A 24,781-nucleotide genomic window follows, 5' to 3' on the forward strand; every position below is an offset into this window, starting at 1 on the left:
CACCTCCAGATGGGACCCAACACAACCAGCCTCCATGGGGAGCAAACTAAAAACTGCGTGCTCTGTCTGCAGCTACTCAACAGCAGCCAAGGAGAAACTTAGGACAGGAAAACATGAAAGCTAGCCTATGTCTGTGCTCCTGCGATTTATACCCTGCAACCTTCAGCAAGCAAGATAACTGCATCTCTCTATTAAAAGATCTAAGCAGGAGTCCTATCTCCAAGTCTTCTTGGGAGAAACATATCACACATACACAAGCACATAATAGCTTACAACTTGAAAAAAATAAACTCTTAGAAATTTTGTTCTTTCTCCTGGGGAGCATCAATGCCACATCTTTCTCTTCCACTAGGAGTGCCTGAAATACTAAGCTATACCCTGATAGTAGTAGATTATGGCCCCTTGTTCCCCCCTTGTTGAAACTGTGCCATTGTACATGTGAAGAATACAAGATTCCCAGTTCAACAGCTCTAATGCCTGTCCTCTAAGACCAGGCTGATCCTCTACTTTACATCCATTGCATTATATGGACATTTATTGTACAAAACAGTCCTAATACAGAGAACAATATCTTCAAGACAGCATAGTTTCCTGGCTGATACACTTATTGCATTTAATTGCATTTAATTCGGTTTGAAGTTGTAAAGTCTCTCAGGAGTTTGCTGTGCAAAAGCAAGCCTAAAAAAGCCTTAATTACAGCACTGTAGAATATAATAACTCACTGTGAAATAGAAGATAAAGCTAATTCCATAGAGAAAACTTAAAATAGTCCCACTCAAAGCCCGAGAAACAACACCTCCTATGTTATCTGACTCCCGGTATACTTGCAGCCTAAGCATCCAAACTGCTTGGACCAACAGTTGCAATTTTAAGAGCCCTGATACTGTTGTGTCTGATGACATCTAATGGAAAACTTTGTAATGAGGGTGCATCCTCATTACAGTGAGGAGTCAAACAGTTCCTAAAATACAGTCAGCACTTAACTTAAGCACCTTCATCACTATTTCTAAATTGACATAAACCCCTCTCAGAGCAAAATCACAACAGTGGGAAACTTGAAAACTAGGTTCATTTCATGTGATTGTAACCTCCCTGAAGCTGGGTCTTCTGGCTGCAGTTTACACTGACATAGTGAAGAATTTTGTTAGACTCGAAGTTTGCCACTGTTAACACTGGGAGGAAAAAAAAAGGCATAGACAGAAGTAAGTTGAAGTTTAGCAACTCTACTACACTCCAGAAGTTATAGGCAAGATGGAGGTAAAGAGGGAATATGTCTGATATTTTTTTTCATCTGTTAGTCTTGAGTAGAATGACAACCATTGCAGTACCTACGACATTAGAATCAGTACTTGCTGTTTTTCCTTACAGATAGAACGGGAATCACTGCAGATGCAGTGGTAAGAACACTTGCTGTAAATGGAATGCATCCAGCTTGATGCAAAACAGATATACAAAGTGAATACACTTGACTGAAGAACCCAGCGTTCTATTTGGTTATTTTTACATGACTACCGTATCTGGAAAAGATATAAAGTATAATGATTTAAGTTGTGTCAGACTGTTCTTAATTTTCAACAGGCTATATGTTATTAAATAGGATTTTACCTTACTTGGCTGGAATCCATTGTAAATAATCCATAGAGGAAAACAAAGAGCCCAACTAGGGCAGCAGGAATAAGCATTCCAGTATACCATCCCAGCCAGGCAAAATACAGTCCAATTTTTTCACCAAAATATCGCCTACATGAAAAGGAAACACATACATTGTTTAAAGTTAAAACTTATGGCAACCTCTATCTATCTTCACAGTAGTAGAATAATTCTAGTGAGGAACTACCATTACGAGTTTATGGTAAAATTACTGTCAGTTTACGACAACATTTTATTTCAGGCTAGCATAACATTCTAGTGACACTAATTGTAGACTTACCAGAACATATATTTTATAAGGATATAACTAAGGATGTAACTGAAGCGCTCTGTAATTTTCATGTCCTTGCAATGACTAAGTAGATGTAGTTTCTAGTTTCAACATTATTAAATGTAGGACATTTTATTTGCACATGCAGATATATATACACACACACACAATTTCTGGAAAGGGATAAAGTAAGTCAGTATAACCTAAGTATTCCATTACAAAAAGCATTTATGATAGATAACCATGTAATTATGAGAGAAAACAATGGATTGAAAACACAAGCTGAAGATTGAGCTTTAATTCTTCAAAACTTGGGTATCAGTTGCTAGAAGAGAAGAACTAGCAGTGATCAGAAAGTCAGTCAAGGAGGATACTATTTGATCAGCACAGAATTGTCCCATGGCACACGATTAGCTCCACAGCCTTCAGTGGAACAATATTGGGCACAATGATTGGTTATGACTGTCAGATCAGGAATAAGAATTGACGGCAAGGACAAATGAATTATTGGTATTCAATGTCAAAGATGAGGAAAGCATGAAATCCAAACATCACAATTATTTACCTTCAATTACATATATTTCTCTGCTTTACATTTGGTAACCTATGACATTAATTATAAGATATAGAAACAGAAGTTTATTTAAACCCACATGGAAACGTAACAATTAGGTTGTATTTTCACTCCACTGGATCTGGTAACTTCGACTGTCTGTGTGGACAACATGTGGCAACAGTTTTTGCTCTCAAAGGTGCTCTCATGAAGGGCGAGTCTCTCTGATCAGCAAACCATGGCATGGGTTTGTGTTTTAAGTTTCACACTGCAAATTTTCAAGCAGCTGGATCTACGTGCCTTTTATGCAGCCTCATTTGAAATTAACAGCCATGCACAAAAGACCACCGAAAAGAAGCAACTTAGAGAATTCCAGTCTTATCTGATAATATTGAATAACTAAATTTTACAGGCACAAGGAAAGCACAAGGAATTTAGCAGTACAGTTAACACACTGTTACCATGCTGTTTGTATCACAGGAGCAAGCTACTCTTCAAAGTACTAATACCTGATTAAATCGAGAGGCTGGTATTTGTACCACATTCCCCACCGTGCCCAACGTTCATATAAGAGGTGTCTGTGATTCTGAGCTCCGTGTGTTTTGATAGGATGTCTGCTTTTGTGGCTTCCCTAAGAAAACACAAAGAAATAAAGGTACATTACTAGGCGCTATGGAAAAAATATAAATTTCTTATGTATTTTTAAATATAATTTTAAATGAGGTGTTCACTATTTTTAATATAAAGAAGTACTCAACTCTTTATATGGCTTCAAGTACAGTGTTTCTATTTCACTGATATATGCTTATTTGTATGCTTTTACCTATTTCAATTTTTCAAAATTTGTCATGACACGTTTTCAGTATCTTTTTTTCCTCTCCTATAAAATTTTAGAAATTTCTGGTAAGTCAGCTTGGTTCTCCTCTCCTAGACATTTTCTATGACTGACTTTACCTTCTGTTTAAAAGCATAGAAAACCATAGTTTTTCCCTACTACATATTTTCTAAGGTGATGGAAACAACAGAACTGGCATTATTTTGAAGCTGCACAGGACTCTCAGAGGCATTAAAAGAAAAACACAGAATCAGTCTGACCCCAAAGGAGTCCTTCCAGGCCACACCTGACATTTACAGACCGCCTGACAGCCTGAAAGAATAGCCTCAGGCTCAGCAGTCAAAAGGTAACACACAGATTTGCTAGAACCATCCTAGGCAGAATCTCTTGTATTTGTAATTTTACTCCAATTCTGAAGCAGGACATTTTCTTTAGTTTAACTTTTCCCCCCCAAAAGACCCCATCACTCAGTTATGGTAAAGAAAATCTTTCATCAAGTAACTGCAAGTGAACCAAATAATTTCTTGGGAGGAGACCAGAGTTCCCCAGAGCAGTACTTCAGAGTTGGCAATCAGACAGATTCTTGACCCTGGCAGATCCATGTAATTTAGCCATTTAGATTTTTATCATCTATTTGAAATCTTGAGCATTCCCCGCAATTGAAAGAACACTATTTACTTGTTGCAATCTGCTGACCCTCTGGTTTAAGAATGAGTTAAAAACAAAGCTAAACATAGCAGAGAGCCCAATTCTACTAATTTCTCATTACAGTCAGCAAAGCAGCATACCAAAAATGTCAACACAAGAGTGTGACCTTTGCAATGTCTAGGAACACCTAGGAACAGAACATCAACTTATTCTCACAGTCACCTGGATGAAGGACTGCAATGCATGAAGCATTACCCAGTATTGCACATTTTTAAATCTTTTTTTTTTTCCTGCTTCTTTCTGCACTGTTTATCCATAACAGAGTTCAAGTCTCAGCATTCCCACTGGGACTGAATTTTCACTCTCATTTGCTTGTGTGATAAAGAAAAAAAAAAAAATAAAAAGAAAAAATTGAGAGTGTTCAACTGCTAACCCTTAGCACCAGTGAAGTAGCAATTAAGGTAAGAGTGGCTTAAAAATATGATTTTATTAACCTTAACTGAAACTTTGAAACAGCAGCGTATGCCATAACAAAGGAACATATACATAAATGGATGACAGCATGGTTTTGACAGCCAGAGAAAGCTTCACAGGTTTTTCTGGTAGTATGGCAGCTTTTCCCTGAAGTCAGTAATGCACAGCTGAAGCGTTAACAATGATGTTCAATTATTTATCTAAAATACTCCTTCTCTATATTCCCAGCATTTAATTATTAATACCATATAAAAAAATTACTCTCAGCAATTTGTAAAGCACAGGTCAGTCCTTTGAAACAGGAGACCAAGTCACAATATTCAGCCCAAGTAACCACAGAGTTCACAGCTGCAATTACCATGCTACTGATCAGCAGTTAAAATGACTGAGGATGTGTGGCTTGCTTCTTGCTTTTCAATACACAAAGATTGTCTAAAACAATCTTGTCTTTGTCTGAAGTCAAACACATTTTTCATTTACCTCACAGGTTTACAGTCTTCAGTAGACTTTAACCTACTGAAAAAGATACTGTCAAGTAGAAGTTATCCAGAACTATTCAGAAAAGACTAAATGGGAAATAATTAACCAATCTCCCTAACTGTGATCAAGTGCACAAGCTATTAGAAAAACAGAACATTTTGTTGGTGGCAGGCAAAAATAATTTAATAGAACTAATTGGAACAACTCAGAACAACTGATATTCTCATTAAGAACTCCACAGGCAATGTCCAGTTCATAAGAATAAAAAAAGAATTATAATATTCTAGTTCAGCAAGCAAATGCTCCAAGAAATTATTACAATACATTACGTAAGAAAAATTTTTAAAGCTAATAATAAAGTAAGAGCGATAAACAAAAAAAAAAGTCTCAACAGATTACATAGTGAAATTAAAAGTTTGCAGGACAAAATTAAAGTAGGATCTCAAAACATTAGTGCAAGCTTTAATCTAAATATAAATACAAATACAAAATTAAACAGGTTACCTCATGTGGTGGAAATGCTGCTTCATATGTTCCATTATTTAGTAATCTATTAATACCTAAAAAGAAAAAAAACCCATTAGCTGAGATAGCAATTTCTTTATACACATCTAATTTCAAGCAGTGCGAATTTTCAAGTTACATATTGAGAATGTAACTTAATATTAGATGCTCAGGATGTTGCCAAACATTACAATAACAAATAATCCCACCAACTGTTTGTGTCTTGTTGATCTTGTGTCTTTGCAGGTCTTGCTGATCCCTCAAGATTTCTGGCTCTGTCAAACTAGAGCAACTTTCTGAGGGCCAACATCTGCAACTTTTCTCTCAGGGTTGGGTGCTCATGCCATATGAAGTGTGAGAAGATCGTTACATTCACTTTGTATTCATCAGAGCATATGATACGGATTTTACGGGTGACCAGATGATCTGACATACACAGAGAACGGTATGGACAGACAATCCTTGACGCTGCAAAACCCCTGCAGGGTTAAAAGCGAACCTGTTGTTATTTTTAAATATAAGCCAGCTGAAGGACTTTGTATCGGAGCATTGCTCTGCACCATACTGGCTACAGCATTTTGGATCAGTTCCTAAGAGTCTTCCTAAAAACAGATTTGTTGTATTATCAAAGCAGATTATAAAAAAAAAAAAAAAATAACCAACCATTAATAATTATAATAAAAAGATTCAGTAGCCTGTAAGAGAGCACACCTGTAGCCAAGAGTTTCCCCAGGAAATAAGTACTTATGACAGATTTCAAATTTGTCCATTCAAATATACAAATTATGCCAAGCTAATCTTGTAATGAAATTTGCCATCATTAGCTTCAAAGGCATTAGATTTGAACCCTTGTTTTCTATGTTCTTCTTACTACTGCTTTTCTTCAGAAACTCAAGCAACAATTTTCTGTAATTTCTATCATCTTTGTAAGTATAAGGTTTTAATATGTCTCTATATACAATTTAATTCTTAATTTAATTCCTGCAAAGAAAACAGGAAATCATACATACGTACCCTGTTCATTGGAAATTAAAATGAATAGTTAGACCTTCTAAAAAATAATACTGTAATAGGAGTGCTGATATAAACTGAATTTAGTCTTCAGGTCAACTGTTTCTGAGCTGCACAGAGACCTCAAGTAAATTAAGTGTAGCTCACATTGATTCTGCTGGACTGGAACTGCTGGGAAGTAGCAAAACTACTAGGACCAGTCCTTGAAAACACTTGACAATATTCTGAGGTATATGTTATCTTTACTGTGGCTCTTGATCACGTAAAGTTATCATAATCTTTCCAATTTATTTTAAGGAACGAGTAATTAGATAAAAAATATGTTGCCAATTTTCACTGAGTTATTTAAGAAAATAACTGATGAGACATTCTTTCAACTCAGTTTCTAAGTGAATAAAAAGATTTCAAGGAATGGCAAAATTAATTGAGTTTACTCAAATGATACTTCTTCAGGCAAGTAAAGATATACGATTTTTATAGCTTCAGGTTAGGAAAAAAACCACAGCATTCTCACCCATTTTGGATTTTCCATCTTCATACTTAGTTCTCTGCAGCATGTGATGCACGATTCTACTTCTTGTGGAGTTGCTGAAGAAGCTGTCTTTGTTGTTTATTGTAAAGCTATTAAAATAATGAATGTCTTTTAATACCCCAAACAATGAACAGTTATTGAAACATAGCTGCTCAAGTATTTTCTTCTTACAGTGATTTATTGTACCTTTACCCTCCTTGGTTACTGCACAGGATAGTAGATTTTGCATCCCTAGAGCCTCTTCTCAGGTCCAATAAATTTATCATCATCACAGATTATTGTCGGGAAAATAGAACCACTAAAACTAAATTCTAAAATATCCTACTATCTAGGTCATTTCTGTTCTGGATATAATTCACTAAAAAAGATCTTTAGCAGCAGTGGTTGTTCTGAAACTCAAGTTACTTATGAGTTGGCAAATGTCTGTGTCATGGAAGTACCAGAACTACTTTTTAGAAAAAAAAAAAAATTAAAAAAAAATAATAATCCATGCACTGGACAGTTGAGTAGCAGCTCCACAACCACGTTCCCTTAGAGAATCCTATGATGGAGCCAAATAAAGCATCCTTTCCCAGATGGCTCTGGATTCCAGATGCCAGAAATTTGACACGCAGGAGCTTTTGCCTACTCAGCTGTGCCAAAAGTGACACTATTACAATTGATAACATCAGCTGAGCTGACTGAGAAATAACACCAAAACCAGGTGATTGATCCAATGCAATATAGTCAATTAATGAAAAAAATTTGAGATTATAATGCAATTACTCAGTCTTTCCAGGGTAAAGTAAGTCCACTAGCATATAGCTTCTTCACTGAGAAGAAAAAAATCCTATTTAAGCTAATACTTCAACTTTAAATTAACTTTTCTCTCCTAAAAGAATTATCACAAAATACTTTAAAAATGAAGAAACACCCAGAATTTTAAAATCTAACTTCTTGGGTCCTGAAAAAATTTATGGCACAGTTTAACTACATCACCATCAACATGCTGATTTGAACACATACAGTTTTTATTTGGTGTATATGTATTTATACTTTCAGAGAAAAAAAGCATTTTTGAAATGCAGATCTGCTAAGAGGAAAAAATCATCACTGGTTTTAGCTTGCCTCCAGGTGTTCTCAATTTCAACAGCTGTCTCAGGTTTTGCTTAAGTAAAATATGTAATTAAGCAAAGCAAACTTGAGCAAGTATTTGCATTTCATAACATAATGGAAAGAAAAACATCTAAAACGAAAAGGCAGTGTTCATTTTTCAGTCAAATTTCTGCCTATACTGCTGAGTGACCATCACATAGCAAGTAACACAGTAGATTTTGTCTTTAAGAGAAAACCCATAGAAAATATCAAGTATGATACTGGGTATTTGCCAGTGACCATCTGTTAACGGCTGCCTCTATGGCACTTGCTTAGAAGAAGTGAGAAAATAAAAAATCCTTGTGGTCTCTGGTGCTGTCTTTCCAGTTCTAGCACTTACTGGTGTATGCGTGCACGGCTAAAGGGTGCTGTGTAGCAATCTGTTTCTTCCAGATCAGGTAGGGCCTCCTTATCAAGCTTCATTGGATTTCTGGGCAACCAACTTTTCAGCTCTCTCATATTCCTCTGCAAACTGAGACAGTAAGAAATCAGATTTACATGCTCTCAACTGCTTGTTATTTCCATCTCCAACATTGCGTATTTAGTGACATCATACTAGAAATGAAATGAAAGCAGGAAATTTCCACACTAAGTAACTAAAAGAAAATAAGGCGTTAAAGAGCAAAATTAACAGTATTTATTCGTGATCTATCTTGCACACTTTACCTGAGCACAACTCATCCTAAAATTAGCGGGATTATGGTTTGAGATGGGACTGCAGTATTGAGTCTGGGGAAAATAATTTTCCAAGGTAGTTCATCTGGCAGAACTGTGGACGCTTATGCTTTATTCAAGAACGTATCTAATTACTTCCTTTAGCCCCAATGGACAAAGCAAGTGGAACTCCTTCTCCCTCCCTTGCCTGGCAACTCGGACACTAAAATTCATGAAATTTGAAAGTAAATACAAGACTGCTCAGGATCAAATTTCTATGATTTTCTGATTTCAATAAAGCCTTCCCCTGAAGAATTTTCCTCAAAATCCGAGGGCTGATATTGCCTTACAAAGCAGTATACCTAAACACCAAATAAAGTAAAGGATACATTATACAGATATGGTTATATGGCATTTAGACAAAAAACCTAGGTATGGCTTCCTACAGTTTCCTAAAAATTGACACTATAAACCACAAAAAAAGCATAATTTTTGTACCCCCTACTAGACTGTATACTGGTAACATAAAGGGCTTTCTTCTGCTGGCAACTTGCCTAAACAGTGTCTCGGGACACAGTTTATACAGAGGTAAATCTAGTCAAGTGCAGTTAATTTTCAAGCAAATGCTAGAAGTTACCTCCTTACTACTCCAGTTTTGCACTCCTTGCTGACCTATATTTTTTTCATATTCAACTGCAATGAAATATGAGTATTTAAGGAGTGGGTCTCATATTAAACAAGTGCTATATTATGACACTATAAGCACAGCAGAGATCCAGAACAAGTCTAAATTTTAGAAAAACATTCCCTAAATAGTATTTTTTTCAGCAGGATTTGGGCCTTACTCAATAGATATGCATGCATAACTTATAAAGCATATGTATCTCATATCCATAAAAAGTGAAAAGCTAAGTATCAGGGTTTTTTTTATCTGAGGTGACTACTTAATTGTCTGCGCTAAGCAGAAGCACAGCTACCCATTTCATAATTAAGAGTAGTAAGTGATGACACGGTATGTTGCCCTCAGGCAGCAAAGCAACCTTTGTGAAAATGTACCTCTTATTATCAACATCAGCAAAAAAAAGTTCTACCCTTACTTGACACAGTGTCAGACAGAAATCTAAGCCAAATGTGGGATCAGAATTTTACATTTACATTTCAAATTCTCAAAATTTTCTTCTTGCTACATATTGCCAAGGTATTGGTGCACACTCTGTAACTGGTACTGCACTTGAAGGACATCACTCTATTTGACACTAAGCGTTATGAGCCAAAGAACATAACTATGTTCATAAAGTTGAAACACAGAATATGGTTCCCAGGCAGGTGCATCCCTTAATTGTATCCTTTATTCAAATAATACCTTACTGTGTGAGTTGATTATCTTTATTAGTTCCAGTGGAAGTTCTCTTGGTACAAAGTGATACACAGTGTATATAAGTACAGTTTTCACTTAATTTTCTTCATTTTTTTTCTGTTGTACACATGCTGATTTTTTTTTAGAGTCAAAATGCAGGCTTTTCTTTAATGACAAAAATATGCAGATGCATCAGAAAGAAGAACAGAAAAACAATGCGTCTGATTTCAGATTTTTTCTTACAAAATTCTTTTAAAATTGGTTAAGTGAAAAGTCTTGATCATTTCCCCCTCTCCAAAAAATCTAAAAAACTAGTAGATAATAATTATCTTAAAAGAAATTAGCTCTTGTTTAAAATTCATGTCTGCTCCTTTTAACATGCAAAGTAATGAAGAACAGCATTGGAATAAATTAAAAATGATGACCACATTACATTTGCAATTTCTCTTCTGAGGCAAAAAGGCTATTTATCCAAGGTGTGATTGCTTTTTATTACATCACTTATGGCTGATCACTCCAAAACTTAGTGTCTTCAAATAGCACAGAATATTTCAACTGAAAAGTACATCCCCCCCACGTACAAAAATAATCCAACAAGAAAGACCTCTTTTCTTGGCTTACATTATTTTTACAGCTGAAGAAGAAACTGAAGTTTCATGGAGCTTTCATTCAAAGTGATAACAAATTTAAGACAAAATTTTGCCTAAATCATAGGACTAACTCCTAAATCATACCTATTAGGATTTTTACTCAGAGTGACTTCCTAGGTCAAAAGTAGCAGTTTAAACGAATTCCTGACTTAATCTATTCAATGTAGTCTATTTAATAAGAGTAAAAGCAGACAGAGCTGGTCTGGCGAAGTTACTCATGAAGTCAGGAGTTCATGCAATGAGATCAAAAATGTCCCAGTGGAACGGTGCTGCAAAGATATGGGCTGCTACTTCAGGTACGTTCTTACTGAAATCACTCCAGCTGGCGCTACTGCAACTTTATGCACCTTGGACTATGGGATATTACTCTGAAACACATACACATTCTATTCTTAGATATAAAATGTAATATTTTATGAAGATGCCTGTAATTTCAGCTCTGTGCAACTTCCATGCTCAACTGTAGTGTTCAGTTTTATTTGGTTGATTGTTCTTTTTTGCAGAATGAGTTAGTTCAAAAATCCTTGCAGATTACATTTACTCAGCAGACTGCAATGCAAAGAAACACAGTATAGGTGAGTTTGGAATTATCTGATCAGACTCATGGAACAAGACACCAGAATTAAGCAACTGCCACTGGTCATGTTAAGTATTTTTGACAGCAGTCACCACCCAGTAGTTGGCTTGGTGTTTGCACCTCTCAAGACTGGCCAGAATTGTCAACCATATGCCAAATTACATGGGCATGGTATGTTTCCATGTTTTGTAATCTGAAACGTGGTATGGTTGAACAGATTCAATATATAGACACAATCATCACCCAAAAAGGAAAAAAAGGATACTATATTTGTTCAATGGAATGATATTAACAATTTCACTTCAGTGTGCAGACTGAAATCCAAAAGGTTTTAAAAGTTCTTTTGCAAAGCGAACTTATTGCAGCTCAGTTGCTAAACAAAGTCATTTTTGGTTCTCGATCTTTATAAGTATAAAATTATTTCAACATTTCAGTGGGCAGAGTGAAGCTGCATACTAAGGCAGCTATCTTTTGATTTTCTTTTCCGCAACGTCATTCTTAACCAGCATGAAATTGTTGTGCCTGATATAGCAAATAAAAGACTGATTCATTAGATTATTCCATCTTAAATCTGAGAGTTCAGCCAATTTTTCATACCTACATTATTTACCTGCATATTCCACTTCTAGCAACTTTTCTTCCTTTGAAAAGATTTGTTGAAGGCTTTCCAAATATTGCTCTTAAGGAGTATGACAAAATTATTTCTGTAGTGTGGCCCTATGAATAGAATTCAAGCTTCATAGGATTAAGTACAATGTTAAGGTTTTTTTTAAGGTACGTAAATAAAGAGAGAGATACCACATAGGTATCACATGTAAGAAAGACAGTATACCAGCAAGCATTAAATTCATCTTCTGTCCATTCATGCTCCTAATAATCTTTTACAAACTTTTAAAAGGACATTTATAGATACATACATCTAGCATATAACCATGTCAATAAATTCAGAGAAGTGTACATGTCACAGCAGAGTCTCATATTCTTAAATTACAGAAACTCTATAGCCTTAAAAATTTACCTTCGATATACAGGGATTTAATATAGTTCTTCATCGTAGCTCTTGTAAACTCTACTTCATAATTTAGAAATATTAATGAGAGATTTGATAAATTACAGAGAAGCAGTTAAGGTTGAAAAGTTGTAAGATGCAACAAAACAATGACAGTAGTAGTAATTAAAATGATGAGATGTGTATGTCAGCAATTTCAGGGTTAGCTTTCGTTTTTAGATGTAGCTTCTTTTTATTTTTTTCCTTTTTTCACACTATTCCTTTGTGCACTCGATTATATGAAGTGCCAGAAAAAATATTCAGAAAAATATTAATCCCCAAATTCTCACAAAGTAAATCACACGTAAAAGCATTTGTCTCAAAAAAATCAATGGCACAAAATGTGTTTATTACTTGGTTCACAGGTACTGTGCAACTTCAGTTGCGTGTTTCAGATATCTGTCCTTCTAAATAAGGAAAATAAATTTATTTAATATCTAGGACTCACCAGGTGGATTACAGATGAAATGAGACAATTTTGCAGTAAAGCTTGTTGATTTTGCCTTTGCATTACAAAGCACATGACTTACATTTTTCATAATGCACACTAAAATGGAGCAAGCATATGAATGACTGGGAAGAGGAAAAAACGCAGTTGTAAATTTATGTTATAGATTGCTTTATTTCAATATATTTTATCTGCTTATGTGTTCAAAGTTTTCTCACTTTACCATTCAACAGTGCTTCCTCTATTTTTGTTAGCTGATCATCTTGCAAATGGATATCATGAGACTACTAAATCGTTCCTGAGAAATAATGAGAGCTCTTCATCATCTAAAGTAACAACAGGAGAACCCAAATCAAATGTAATCTCATCTCAAGATCCATCTCAGGAAAACCCATGATAGAAAACTCTTTCAGGAGATTTCCCTGTAATGAAAAAATATTTTTTAAAAAAGGAAAAATTTTCCAATCTTCCGTAGGTAATTAGGATTTACAAGACATCATTATGTCTGACTAGAGCAACAGGGAGTGATTAGAGCTCAGTGTCCCTGGTTCTTGCTCCCCCAGGCTCCTTTTGCCCGCTGCTGCGGCCTCTTGTACCCTTCTCCTGGCTAACAGAAGCAGCAACAGCAGCAGCAGCCACAGGTAGGGTTTGCATGTGTCTGCCTCCCAGAGAATTAAACAGCTTTCACTGCAGCGTACGAGTTATTCTGTCAGCTATCAAATAAAAATTTAAAACAGCCCTCGCAGTGTGGCACTGATTTGGTCCCGATGACCAGGACACACATGAGAGAAGTTATGTTCGCGTGTCTAAGGAAATAGCTGACTACCAGAATCCGAGACATACGCTCAAAAGTATCTTTCAGGCTAAAGAAATACGCCTTAGTAACAGCAGACATAACTGTAGAGATAGCTCCAGTATTAAATCTTTGCTGCCAGGATAAGACCTTTTTTTTTCCTGGCATAAACATTTTTGCATTTCTAAAATGAGAACTGGCAAAGCTTTAAAGTACTGCATCTTGTTACAGATGAATATTTTAACACTTTGAGCTACCATATTTTGAGTTTTCGGGAAAATAATCTAATTTTCCAAGTTTCCTGGATAAATTTACAACTGCGAATGGATTTTCTTTAGCAGGGTGACTATCTGACAAAATTAGAAGCTACGCATCACCCACCAACCTGCCCATGGTTTTGCTCCTCCAGTCAGTGTAATAACATTTTTTCCTGAAAGAACAGCAAAAATCAGCTGAGAATAATCAAGTAGGAGACAGTTGAAAAGGACACATACATTATAAAAGAACATTGGACATTTTAAAACATGCATTTTCATAGGCAGAAAGGTGAAAAACACTTAAAAAAGTCAACTGGAATAGAGTAAGTCATTAAAATGCTGTAATTTCACATATTTTCAACTTTCAAATTTGTTCCTGAGTCAAAATTAAGTTTTATTTTTGTACCTAATAATAATAATAATAATAATCATATCTAATCAATAATTCATTCATAAGACACCCATCAGACAGAGTTCAATGATGCCATGCTAGTATTCATTTCATGTGATCTTTCTTAGCTTTTATTTCATAGAACTCATTTTAGAAGAATAACCAGGCCTTCCATGCTGTTAAATGCTTTATGCATTAAATACCATAAGCACTTAATGCCAGTAGATACTATCTTCATTCTCTGAAGTGGTATATCGTCACCTTCCCTTGACATTTTGCATCCAACTGAAGAACAATACATGGCCCTAAAAATCCGAGTACTAACTGCAACAAACAACTTTTAGGTTAACAGTTCTTTTCTCTCCACCCTTCACTGCTCATAGACACTCAAGAGAAACAAGACCAGAAATTCCTAGTAAAGTCTTCTGAGAGCAGTTATTTTGAAACCATAGAGAGACATATTTGCTGCAATGTAATACTTTGCACATCTAGTTTGAGGTTTTCAGGTTTTTTTCTGGCCTCCTCCTATCAGTTCACGGCACATTTCAACCGCAAGAAGGCCTCGATCTTGCAGATTCCTCGGGGTATCTGTATCTTTACCACGGCACTCATGTGGGGACAGTGAAGTTCAGCACCAGGGGCTTTGCTTCTCGCTTAGTTCATCTTCTACTTAAATTTGCCTAAATCCTTTCTGCTTCTGCGAGGTTTATTTTTTAGGAGGAATTAAACCAAGCTTATTTGGATACGTTATTATAAAAGCTGAACATTATTTTCAGTTGATATTTTATCCCTTCTTCCTCCCCCCATTCTAACACACACAAAAATGGTACTTTCACTCTGGATACTTCTCCATCACTTCTTAGCCTAGAACCATACACAGTTAACGAGATCTGCAACTGCCCATCTGGGCAGTATTTGAGATTGATTAAAGTTCACTACTTACATTAAAGTAACAATGAAATGAATACATTAAAATGAGTGAGAAGGAAATGTTGCCTGGAAAATACGTGGCCATTGAAAAAATATGTATGTACTATCTGCAGGCTGTTGGCAGCCTGATACTTGGTACTACTAGGCAGAATTGTAAATGGAGCAATGAAAAATTATTAAAGGATTTTCAGACATTACATTTTGTAACAAACCCCTTCCTTCATTCCCTTCAATTGCCCTTAGCTGTTTTGCACAGATGGAGTCCAGCTAAGCTACAGATATAACTGATTTATTCATTACACACAATAATAATTATGTGTCACAAGAGGTACTTGCAGACACAGATAAAATTAAACTTTTGTCTAAGTTCCAGAAATATTTAATAGTTTTATTTCTACTGACAGACCATATACTTAACAAAAATATCTATAAATTGTTAAAAAAAAAGCATAATTCAGTCATGATCTAACCTTGGTGCTAACATAAATCCTGTTTGAAACCATATACAAGACAACAGTGATTACCACAGACTGGTCTTTTGAAATGTGAGGAAAATTTCCTTTTGTAATTGAAACACTGAGATTCCATCTATATTACATATATGTTGTATACTATATATCTGCCAACACATGTAGATATAATGCCATACTAACACAGTTCTGGGATACTGGGTGGTCCCTTGCGTCAGAAAAAGGCATTTTTACTTTTCAGCAACAGAGAGAAATACTTCTTAACCTGTGTAATAATTCTGTTGATTTTGTTTAGATTCCTGGATTGAGCAAAATGAACCTAAAAAGTAAGAGTTTAATTCTTCATGTATTATTCATATGGTATATTTTAGTGACCATAACCAAAAGCCAAAATTTTGCAACGCTGTGCAAGAGAACAAGGGTGTACTCCATTAAAGTACTGCAAGGAAGGTTAGCTCTTTTCTTTGATTATGTATTAAAATGGACAGTCAGAAACCACTGATAAATCAGATAAAGGCTAAGAGAAATAATCTGTTCTTAGAATCACAGAAGATCTCAGGTTGGAAGGGACACATAAGGATCATTGAGTCCAATGCCCTGCTCCTCGCAGGACTACCTAAAACTTCTTGAGAGGGAACTACTCTAGTTCTTGTAATTGTGGGAGAATTGTATGATTTGAGCTTCCTCTGTCAACTGAATAGAGAAAATGGTTAGCTCAGGAAAACAATATATGCCATCCAGTTAAGAAAGGTTTGATTTAAAAAAGCAAGCTTAACACTTAAAACAAACAAAAGTGCATTTGACAGAACACGTAATCAAATTATAAAATGTGTCATCACAGGATGTCGTTACACTAGTGTAGATGGCTATTTTTGCATCCATGGAAAGCCATCGGGGCTAATATAAAGAAAGATGAAGACATGAACTCTGCCTCAGAAAGACTCTGAACCACAGCCTTCCACAAAGAGAGAAGGCATCACAAAACACTGCTCTAGATTTGCTCTGCTTCTGTGTTGGACATTTTAGACAGGCTGCTGGCAAAGCAAGACAGACTTTGGTTCTATTCTGCTATGTCCACTTTGTGTTCACAAGAAAACTGTGTTGAATTTTATTTATTAAAAAGTACGGAAACTAAAGAAATAGCCTGTTTGAAATATTCACACAAGTTTTCGATTGCAATTTCATTTACATTCCTACTAAAATCTTTTTAAAGAGAAAAGAAATGGTGATCAATTTACTATTTCTCACAGTTCTATTATGGAGGTAGAGGTGGACAGTGGGCTTTTTTCTTACCAAATAAATGTATTTCATTCTACAGCAAAACTGCCAACAAGGTGAAGCAGGAAAATTTAGCATTTTATCTACTTTTGGTGGGCTGAACTGAGTGGGATAAAAAGAAGCTAAAGCAACAGCCCAGAAACAAAGAAATATGAATCAGACAATTTGGAAAAAAAAAATATTTACATGTCAGTTAATAATAAACAAAAATTACTTTGAATGCCTTCCAAATAAAGTAGCATTGTAAAAGTAAGCCCCTTTTTTTTTTCTGAAGAGCGCTACTGATCTGTGAAGTTACTAAAATGATGAAGAATTCAAACCATTGCTAAATCCTAACTTAATTTTGTGACTTCCAGTATCAAAAGCAAGAAAGGACTATTTTTTAATCAGAACTTAGGTGGTTTGTGTGTGTACACACATATGCAAACAATTCTATATTTAAAATGTTGACAAGTATTATTCAAACTAGAGAAGATCAAATGGCACTATAATAACATTCTCAAACATATGGAAGATGACGCTTACAGAAAATTTTTTTTTTTATGGAAAGGACTTTGAAGGCTTAATGGAAAGATGGGGAAACTCAGTATAGAACTGGGTATTTGAAGCAAGTTTTGAGCAAAGGATGCTTCGTGATGGCTGTTTCTGGCTTAGGACCAATGCAAGAGAGCCACACTGCGACAGCTGAAATCAGCAGGGACATGAAAGATAGAAAGGAGTGCTGTAAGGGTATTTTCCGTGAGTCACACAGCTTTGGCATCTAGTTACCACTTTAACTCCTGATGAGGTTTATAGCACACTACATGCTCTTCTTTCTCTGGAAGAACATTATTAATTGATTTGAAAAGGGACATTTTCTCCTTTAAAAACTGCTGTATTATCGCAGGAGATTAAGTTGTCCTACAAATAAGTAACATATTTATTGCAAAAACATATCACAGAATTTGTTTAGCATATAGACAAGGAACTCAGTTCAGTTCATTATTCTGCCAAAGGAAAGCTGAAGGACCAAGAAATAAAGGTATCTCACTTTATTCAAAGTATGACGATATGTGTTATATTGGAGACACAGAAGACACCAGCTATTTCTGTCATTCACTTGCCTTTGGGTAAGACTACAGAAATACCCTACATCATGGAGAATACTTGAGCTCAGATGGAGAATATCTGAAACTCTGCCAAGGACATCCAAAACAATGTGTGAAGTGCTAACAGTATTTTCTAAAGACATATGCTCCGTTTGACTTCGAAGGTAAGTTTGAAAATAAGTACCACAGGTAAATGTGAAAAGAACAATGCCTATTATTTTTTTCTCCTCTCCTCTCTCCCTGTCACCTCACTAAATTAAGTATAAGCATGCCTGGCCACAATGTAGCAAAGACTGCATTTTAGCCTTAAGGTAAGTAATGAACTTTTAATATTAAGCACTAAATTACAAGTTTCTTAAAATAGTTTCCACAATACCTGAAAGGCATCCTGATGTTCATTCTTTCTGCATATTTGCACAATGTCTCCCATGGACAGTGAATTTTAACAAACATGATATCACTGTTTGTAACAGCTGGCTGTAAAGAGTGGTAACAAACAAATACATATTAATAATTCAAACTCTATGGCATTCACCTTTCTAAAATCATTCTTCAGGGTCAAATTCTGCTTTTAGCCCTGAAGTAGCCATGCAAATCTGAAACCGCTGTAAGTGCTCTCAGCTAGACAAAGGAAAATGAATAATTTTTTTTTCTCCCAAACCCTGTAATATGAGTAAACTAATAACTGTCAAAAGGAATCCATAGGACAGATCTTTGCTCATAAACACAGCAGAAGTAAAGAAAGGCTTTATGTGGCGTTTTTTGACATGGAATAAATGAATTAATTTTAAATCCCCTCAAAGTCATCTTAGATGAGCAGTTTGAAGACCATTCTGTGTGTCTCCAATTTAAGGAGAAGAGTGCTCAGCTGCTAGAGACATAAAAAACAGCTGAGAGAAGGCTGCAGGTCCCACTGCCAAAATGTTAATTCCAGGGAATGCTTAAATAAATGTGATCTCTGCATGAATTGAGATTTTTTGTAAAATTACAGGGAATACTCTACACAAATGTTTTTCATGGTTAATTTATTTGTACATAAAACAGCAGTTTTCAGCATTACAGGTGCCTACATTTATCTTTTCTTATGAACACTTCAGTTTCACACCTTTCTCCCAGATGTATTTGCTTGAGTTTTTATAAGTAAATATTTTTATAGAGTTGAGTCTGATTAAAGCCTCTCAAAAACTTGAGTAATGAAAGGTTTGGTAAGTAAAGGTACAAGAAAATTTAGTTGAAAGTTTAATAAAATTTAAAATGTTCACAATTCTACCTGCCAGTTCCATAAAGTCATATCACAGTTCAATAATACTACTTCTAGGATTTTATTTTTCTCAAAAGATGTGAACAAAAAAATACTACTGGAAGACAACTTAAAACACTTGATATCTAGATCTATGAACTTATAAAAACATTTTTTTTTCCTGAAGTGCCAGTACTTCTGAATTGACACCAGCTGAGATGGGATATTTATTGAAATCAGAACAAAACTAGATATTTTTCCTACTGGACTGTAACAATTTTTAAAAGCCTTAAACCCAAATTTTAATCCACTGTCAGGTTAGTTATTTTTTATGAATATTCAACATGCTACATTGCCAGCTAGAACTTGCAAGGACTTCAAAACACTTAAAAGCTCATTCCTTAACCACAGAACATGTAAGGTGATTCTACTAAGTTGAAGAGTATAAATCAAGATGAAAGACACATAAAGTATAGGAGTTTACTTCAGGATAGACTAAATACATGCCTGTTTTAGAAGTAATTCACAAAAATGCAAAAATCCAAGGCTGTTTTCCTGGCTCTGTTTTCCTTAATTTTTATATTAATACTGTCATTACTAGGGATGGATTAACTTGACACTAACAATTTTAACCCCTTGAAAAACAGAGAGACATTTAGTACCATGCATTCTTGCATTCTGCTGAAAAGCATAGAGGTTATATATTAAAGCAACCACAAGAGTTACTGAAGCTTCTTCTGGTCTGCAAGCATAAGGAGCTGGAAGTGTGTGTACAAGCATGCATCCCCAAAACATGTTAAACACACATTATGAAACAATTGTTATTATTAATTAATAGTATTAAACAAATGGTGGGAACAGCCTGACTGGGAAGGCTTGTAGGAATGTCAGGAATCTTTTATAAATTCAGTAAAGTACGATAGTATTATAAAGGTTTTCTTATGCCACATAAGCTAAAAGTCTCACCTCTCGTTCTAACATCAACCCTTCTGCTCTCAAATTCTTCTCAAAAGTGCTTCTTTTTTCTACCTGTGGACTTGACTTTTTGTAGACCAAGATGTAATCAATGCGCTTTTTGCCGTCTTTGAAGAAGAGTCCTGATGATGCCATGGCATCAGTCTAGAAAAGATAAAATAAAAATACACTAAACATGGCATCCATAGAGATGAAGAGCCCCATCACTAACTGCATATAACACAGCATTTCCTAGAGCATTGAAATGTCCATGTATCTGCAGGATGAATATGTAAAGAAGTCACAGGAACAGGCAGTTCATTTGCCTCAGTTGCTCAGGATTTCAAATTAATTAGAACAAAACAAAAGCAAATAAAATAGCTCCACAAAACCCATATTCTAGCTATTTCTTTCAGCTGTGCAAAACCTTAACATTAGTGTGTGGTATGTATTGATATGAACTTCTGTTAATCCCTACTTTCCAGCAGGAATTAAAAAAAATTAAAGGCAAGTAAATTAAACCAAGTTTCTCAGCTTCGTACCTGGGCAAATTTTATAGAACATATTTGTATTTTCTCCAAGAAAGAAATAAATCTAAAAAATTAAAAAAGATACACTATTGATTGGAATGTTTTCCTGGATACTCTAGCTGAAGTGCTTTTTCAATGCCATGTTAGCAATGTTTAAATCTTGTCTAGTTCCTGCCCACCATGCTTGCAAACACAAGGGATTCTCTGACCTTGATATGGAAAACTCGGCTTTACACGCTGCTGCTGCAAGCTATTTTTGCATTCTGTCTTGTGCATGATTCAGAATAGACAGTGACTGTATCAACTGGTGTCAGACTATGAAGACTTCGAAATCTGAAAAGGTAAACTGAGAAACTACCATAATCTTCTGGAGAATGCAGCACTCATTTTAACACAAACTGTCCAGAACAAGTAAGATGCATTATATATATGGGACCGGAAGTCTATGTATGCTGCATCTTTTAGTCAATAGGATGCTAGTCTTAGAAATTCATCCTATTTGGATTATTTGATATGAAATTTATAATACTCAGAGTTATATCCAATAGTTACACTATTGATAAATAGAACCAAGTGTTAGTGCATGATATCAGCAATATAAATACTGGATACCAGCTCGCTTGTTTCTACGTGAAAGGTTTTTCTTACTCCCCCATATCTCACTGCCAACTTCCTACATATTTAGTATTTCTGAGAACTCCTCAGTCTGCAAAACCTAAAGTTTTCTAACAAGATTTTTCCTCTTTCTCTGTTTTTTTAACTCCCAAAGCAAAAACCAAGGAACAGTCATTCTCAGACCACCTAGCGTTACAAAGGAGTGCACCATCACACACCTGGGTACACTACTTAAGTACATTAAGCTTCAATTTAGAGCACAATTAAGCTTATTTTACCCCTCTGCAGTTGGTGATGGCATCAATTGTCTGTCTTTTCCAGATGACACTTTTCAAAACTAACCGTAAAAACATTTCTGTTACCTGCTCCAAGGTACACAGCTGCTTATGTATTTTAGGAACAAGTCTGTAAATATAAAATGGGTGTTAGAAATCTCAACTGTGGCCCACTTGGCTAGAGTTATGCTGTCGCTTTCATACGCTGCCTCAAATGCAACCATCCAGATGTGGAAGCAATTTCAGTCTTTAGAACACAGGAGAGATGAATTCAAATCCCTCCAGGCTAAGCCAAAACTAACCTGAGTCTTCTGCTACCTGCGTAAAAGTCTTCATTTCTAAGCAAAAAAGGTGGTATCCTTTTCTTTCTTCTTTGAATTGGCATTCGTCATTTTCAGGATTTTCTATTTGCTTCATGTGCAACTTGCTCTGAGATGCGTAACTAACTCAGGGCTACTGGGCACAGCGCAGAGATCAGGTACTGGGGCTGTTGGTGTACGAGTGCTGGTTGATCACTGCCACACTTGCCTCCTCATATACACCCAGGCCACTGGTGCCTTTCCTCCATCACAAAATAACAGATAATGTCGAATTCAGAAACCTCTGAATACCTGCCCTTAGCCTAACTGAGGGGAAATGCTAATTTAAGATGGGTCAAGAAACAGGCCAAATCACAGAAAACATAACATAAACTAAAGTAACTAATACATTACAGAGTATTATTAGCCTGAATTTAAGAATATATCTAGAGTCAATTATACAGATCACCTATGTGCAAAAAATTCTAAAAACTAAAAAAAATGCAAACAAACCCAAACTACTAAATCTAGAGAAAAAAACAAAGGCAGAGAAGACAAGATGTCTAATGTAACCAAGAGAAACAATAAGAAAACTGGAAAATAATTAGGAGAAATAGACAGACATAGGAAGAATAATTTTCCAATCCTAAACTACTTTGGAAGTTTGCTGAGAATAGGAAATATCCTTTCCTTTTGCTTGGCTTTTGACTTCAGATTTTCCTTTTTTATTCCCATAAGAAATTAAGTTAAATATAACAGAAAAAATAAAGAAAAAAGTGTATCAAACTTTTGTTGAAGAATAGCATACCCTATACTCTAATAATTTATTTTTTATACATTCTTCTATTTCTACTTATGTCAAGGTATTCAGATAAATAGTATCTGAAGTCCAGACTAAGGTAGTCAAGATCATTAACCAAGATTATTAGTGCACTGAATATAGAGTCTGTCACCCCTTCTAAGAATTCTGAATGGGGATAGTAATAAAAACATTAATTTTTATTCTTTTGTTAAATGTCATAGAAGTAATGATCTAAAGATACAAGATGCAGAGGTTTGAAGGTGAGGTAGTAGACTTAAAGGTTTGAAAGTGCAAGTTTGAATATGCAAGTTTTTGAATACCCAAACTTTTTTCAGGTTCAAGACACAAGCAATGAATCAACTCTTCAACAATGAAGAAATCCAGCACAAGTATTTCACAAAAGCAGACTAGAGCCGCTTTTTTGGTATGTGAAGCAGGCAAAATCAGATACAAAAATGGCCATAATTCCACCAAAATGGAGATCTGGAACTTCTCTTATACAATTTCTGCTGATGCAATTTCTATACAGACATTCTACAAATTAGATCTAACTTTTTGTAATACTTCTACCTTTCTTTGGATTATTATTTCTAGCCTTTCTCTCCTCATTGCTAAAACATGGGATTTTCTTCAGTCTTGGAAAAACATGTCTTCTCTCTCAAATTAACAGTAAGCAAATATGCCCTCAGATTCATCTGCACCACAAAGAATTCTTTGGGGGCCATGTTCAATAAGTAATGAGTTGTGCTGATAATAGAAATGAATTTTCCATCTGTTCATCTCAGACCACTTTCAGAGTACTACCACCACTACCACAGGCAGAGATGTGCAATAGTCAAGCCACCTGAACCACAATCGTGCAGTGAACCTGACCTATACTGGATTGATTTTGGGACTGATTCACTTCAACACTACTGGCATGGCTAGTTTCACTTTAGTGCAATTCTCAAGCAATATTGTCCACCTATATTAGCAGGAATACGTGTAACAGTAAAAGAATTTATCTGGTGATTTAGGTGTTTTTTCCGGTTGATCTGAAGGAGGTCCATAATGTGTACAGAGAACAGGGAGCAATAATTTCAATTAAATGTGTGAGCCAAGGCATATTGGCTATTATCTACACCCAGCACAGTGAATCAGTCTATTAGTACAATGGGCATTCAGGCAAAGCATATTTATTATTTATCTGCTGTTTTGGACCAATAAATCTCTGATTCATTCTTTCACCTTTTTCTCGACACAGTGGAGGAGAAAAGCATCAGAAGAAATATTTTGTGCAAAGCTCTTACTCCCCTCTATTCTTTTTAAGATTTCCTGTTTTACCTGAAAAATGTGTATAAAAACGACGCATCAATGTTTGTTTTTCTCTCTAATCCTCTTCATCCTCTCCACCCTCTTAGTTTTCCAGATTTTCTGAAACAGTATCCACCTAATCAGCTTTCCTACATTTACACACATATGAAAACTTATTTAAGTTTGATTTGAAAAATTCCTTTTAGAGTATTGCTGTACAGTTCAGCTTGCAAACTCAGTTTTTTTAACCTCACCTTGTTCTTCGCAAGCCTTTAAATACAAGAACTTTAAATTTTATCTATTTGTGTACAGAGGCTGTGAAGTGCTTTGTCACTCAACAGTAAACTTGCTCATAACGCAGAATTGGAACACACTGGTTTGCATCAGAGTAAAATATTACCTGAGGCTTTGCCACTACAGATCTGTTGCAGTTCTTTGGTTTTCTTTATTATTTGTCAACATTTTTTCGTTGATTCATAGCTTGTAATTATTACAACAAATAACGTGACATACTGCTTTGATGTCTGAAACAGTGTAAAATCCAAAATACTGACATTATCATTCAACTGGAGTTTACTGTTTACACAAAACAAGTTGATCAGTTTAACCCAGAAAAGCTTTTGCTCAAGCAAAAAAAATGAAAGAAAAGTATAATACAAATACTTTGCAAAGTTATAAAATAAAGAGAGTACATTTCCATTCAGATGTGGCACAAGAATTTCATTGGATTTAGCCAACAC

The 24,781-nt window shown here is 35.4% G+C and overlaps 1 protein-coding gene across 1 annotated transcript in view; it reads right to left on the bottom strand.

The window, feature by feature from the left end:
* ANO3 (anoctamin 3) overlaps positions 1-24,781 on the bottom strand; it is a 146,149-nt gene that overhangs the window by 46,208 nt on the left and 75,160 nt on the right. Inside the window, exons 5-12 of the mRNA XM_069804062.1 lie at positions 20,240-20,392; positions 18,410-18,510; positions 14,005-14,049; positions 8,433-8,564; positions 6,941-7,047; positions 5,416-5,471; positions 2,984-3,105; positions 1,606-1,740 (exon numbers count right to left, since the gene is read on the bottom strand). Coding sequence (XP_069660163.1) covers positions 1,606-1,740; positions 2,984-3,105; positions 5,416-5,471; positions 6,941-7,047; positions 8,433-8,564; positions 14,005-14,049; positions 18,410-18,510; positions 20,240-20,392 — 851 coding nt within the window. The remainder of the gene's footprint in view (positions 1-1,605; positions 1,741-2,983; positions 3,106-5,415; positions 5,472-6,940; positions 7,048-8,432; positions 8,565-14,004; positions 14,050-18,409; positions 18,511-20,239; positions 20,393-24,781) is intronic.

The sequence above is a fragment of the Haliaeetus albicilla genome, chromosome 16 (genome assembly GCF_947461875.1).
Source record: "Haliaeetus albicilla chromosome 16, bHalAlb1.1, whole genome shotgun sequence".
Taxonomy (NCBI): Eukaryota; Metazoa; Chordata; class Aves; order Accipitriformes; family Accipitridae; genus Haliaeetus; species Haliaeetus albicilla.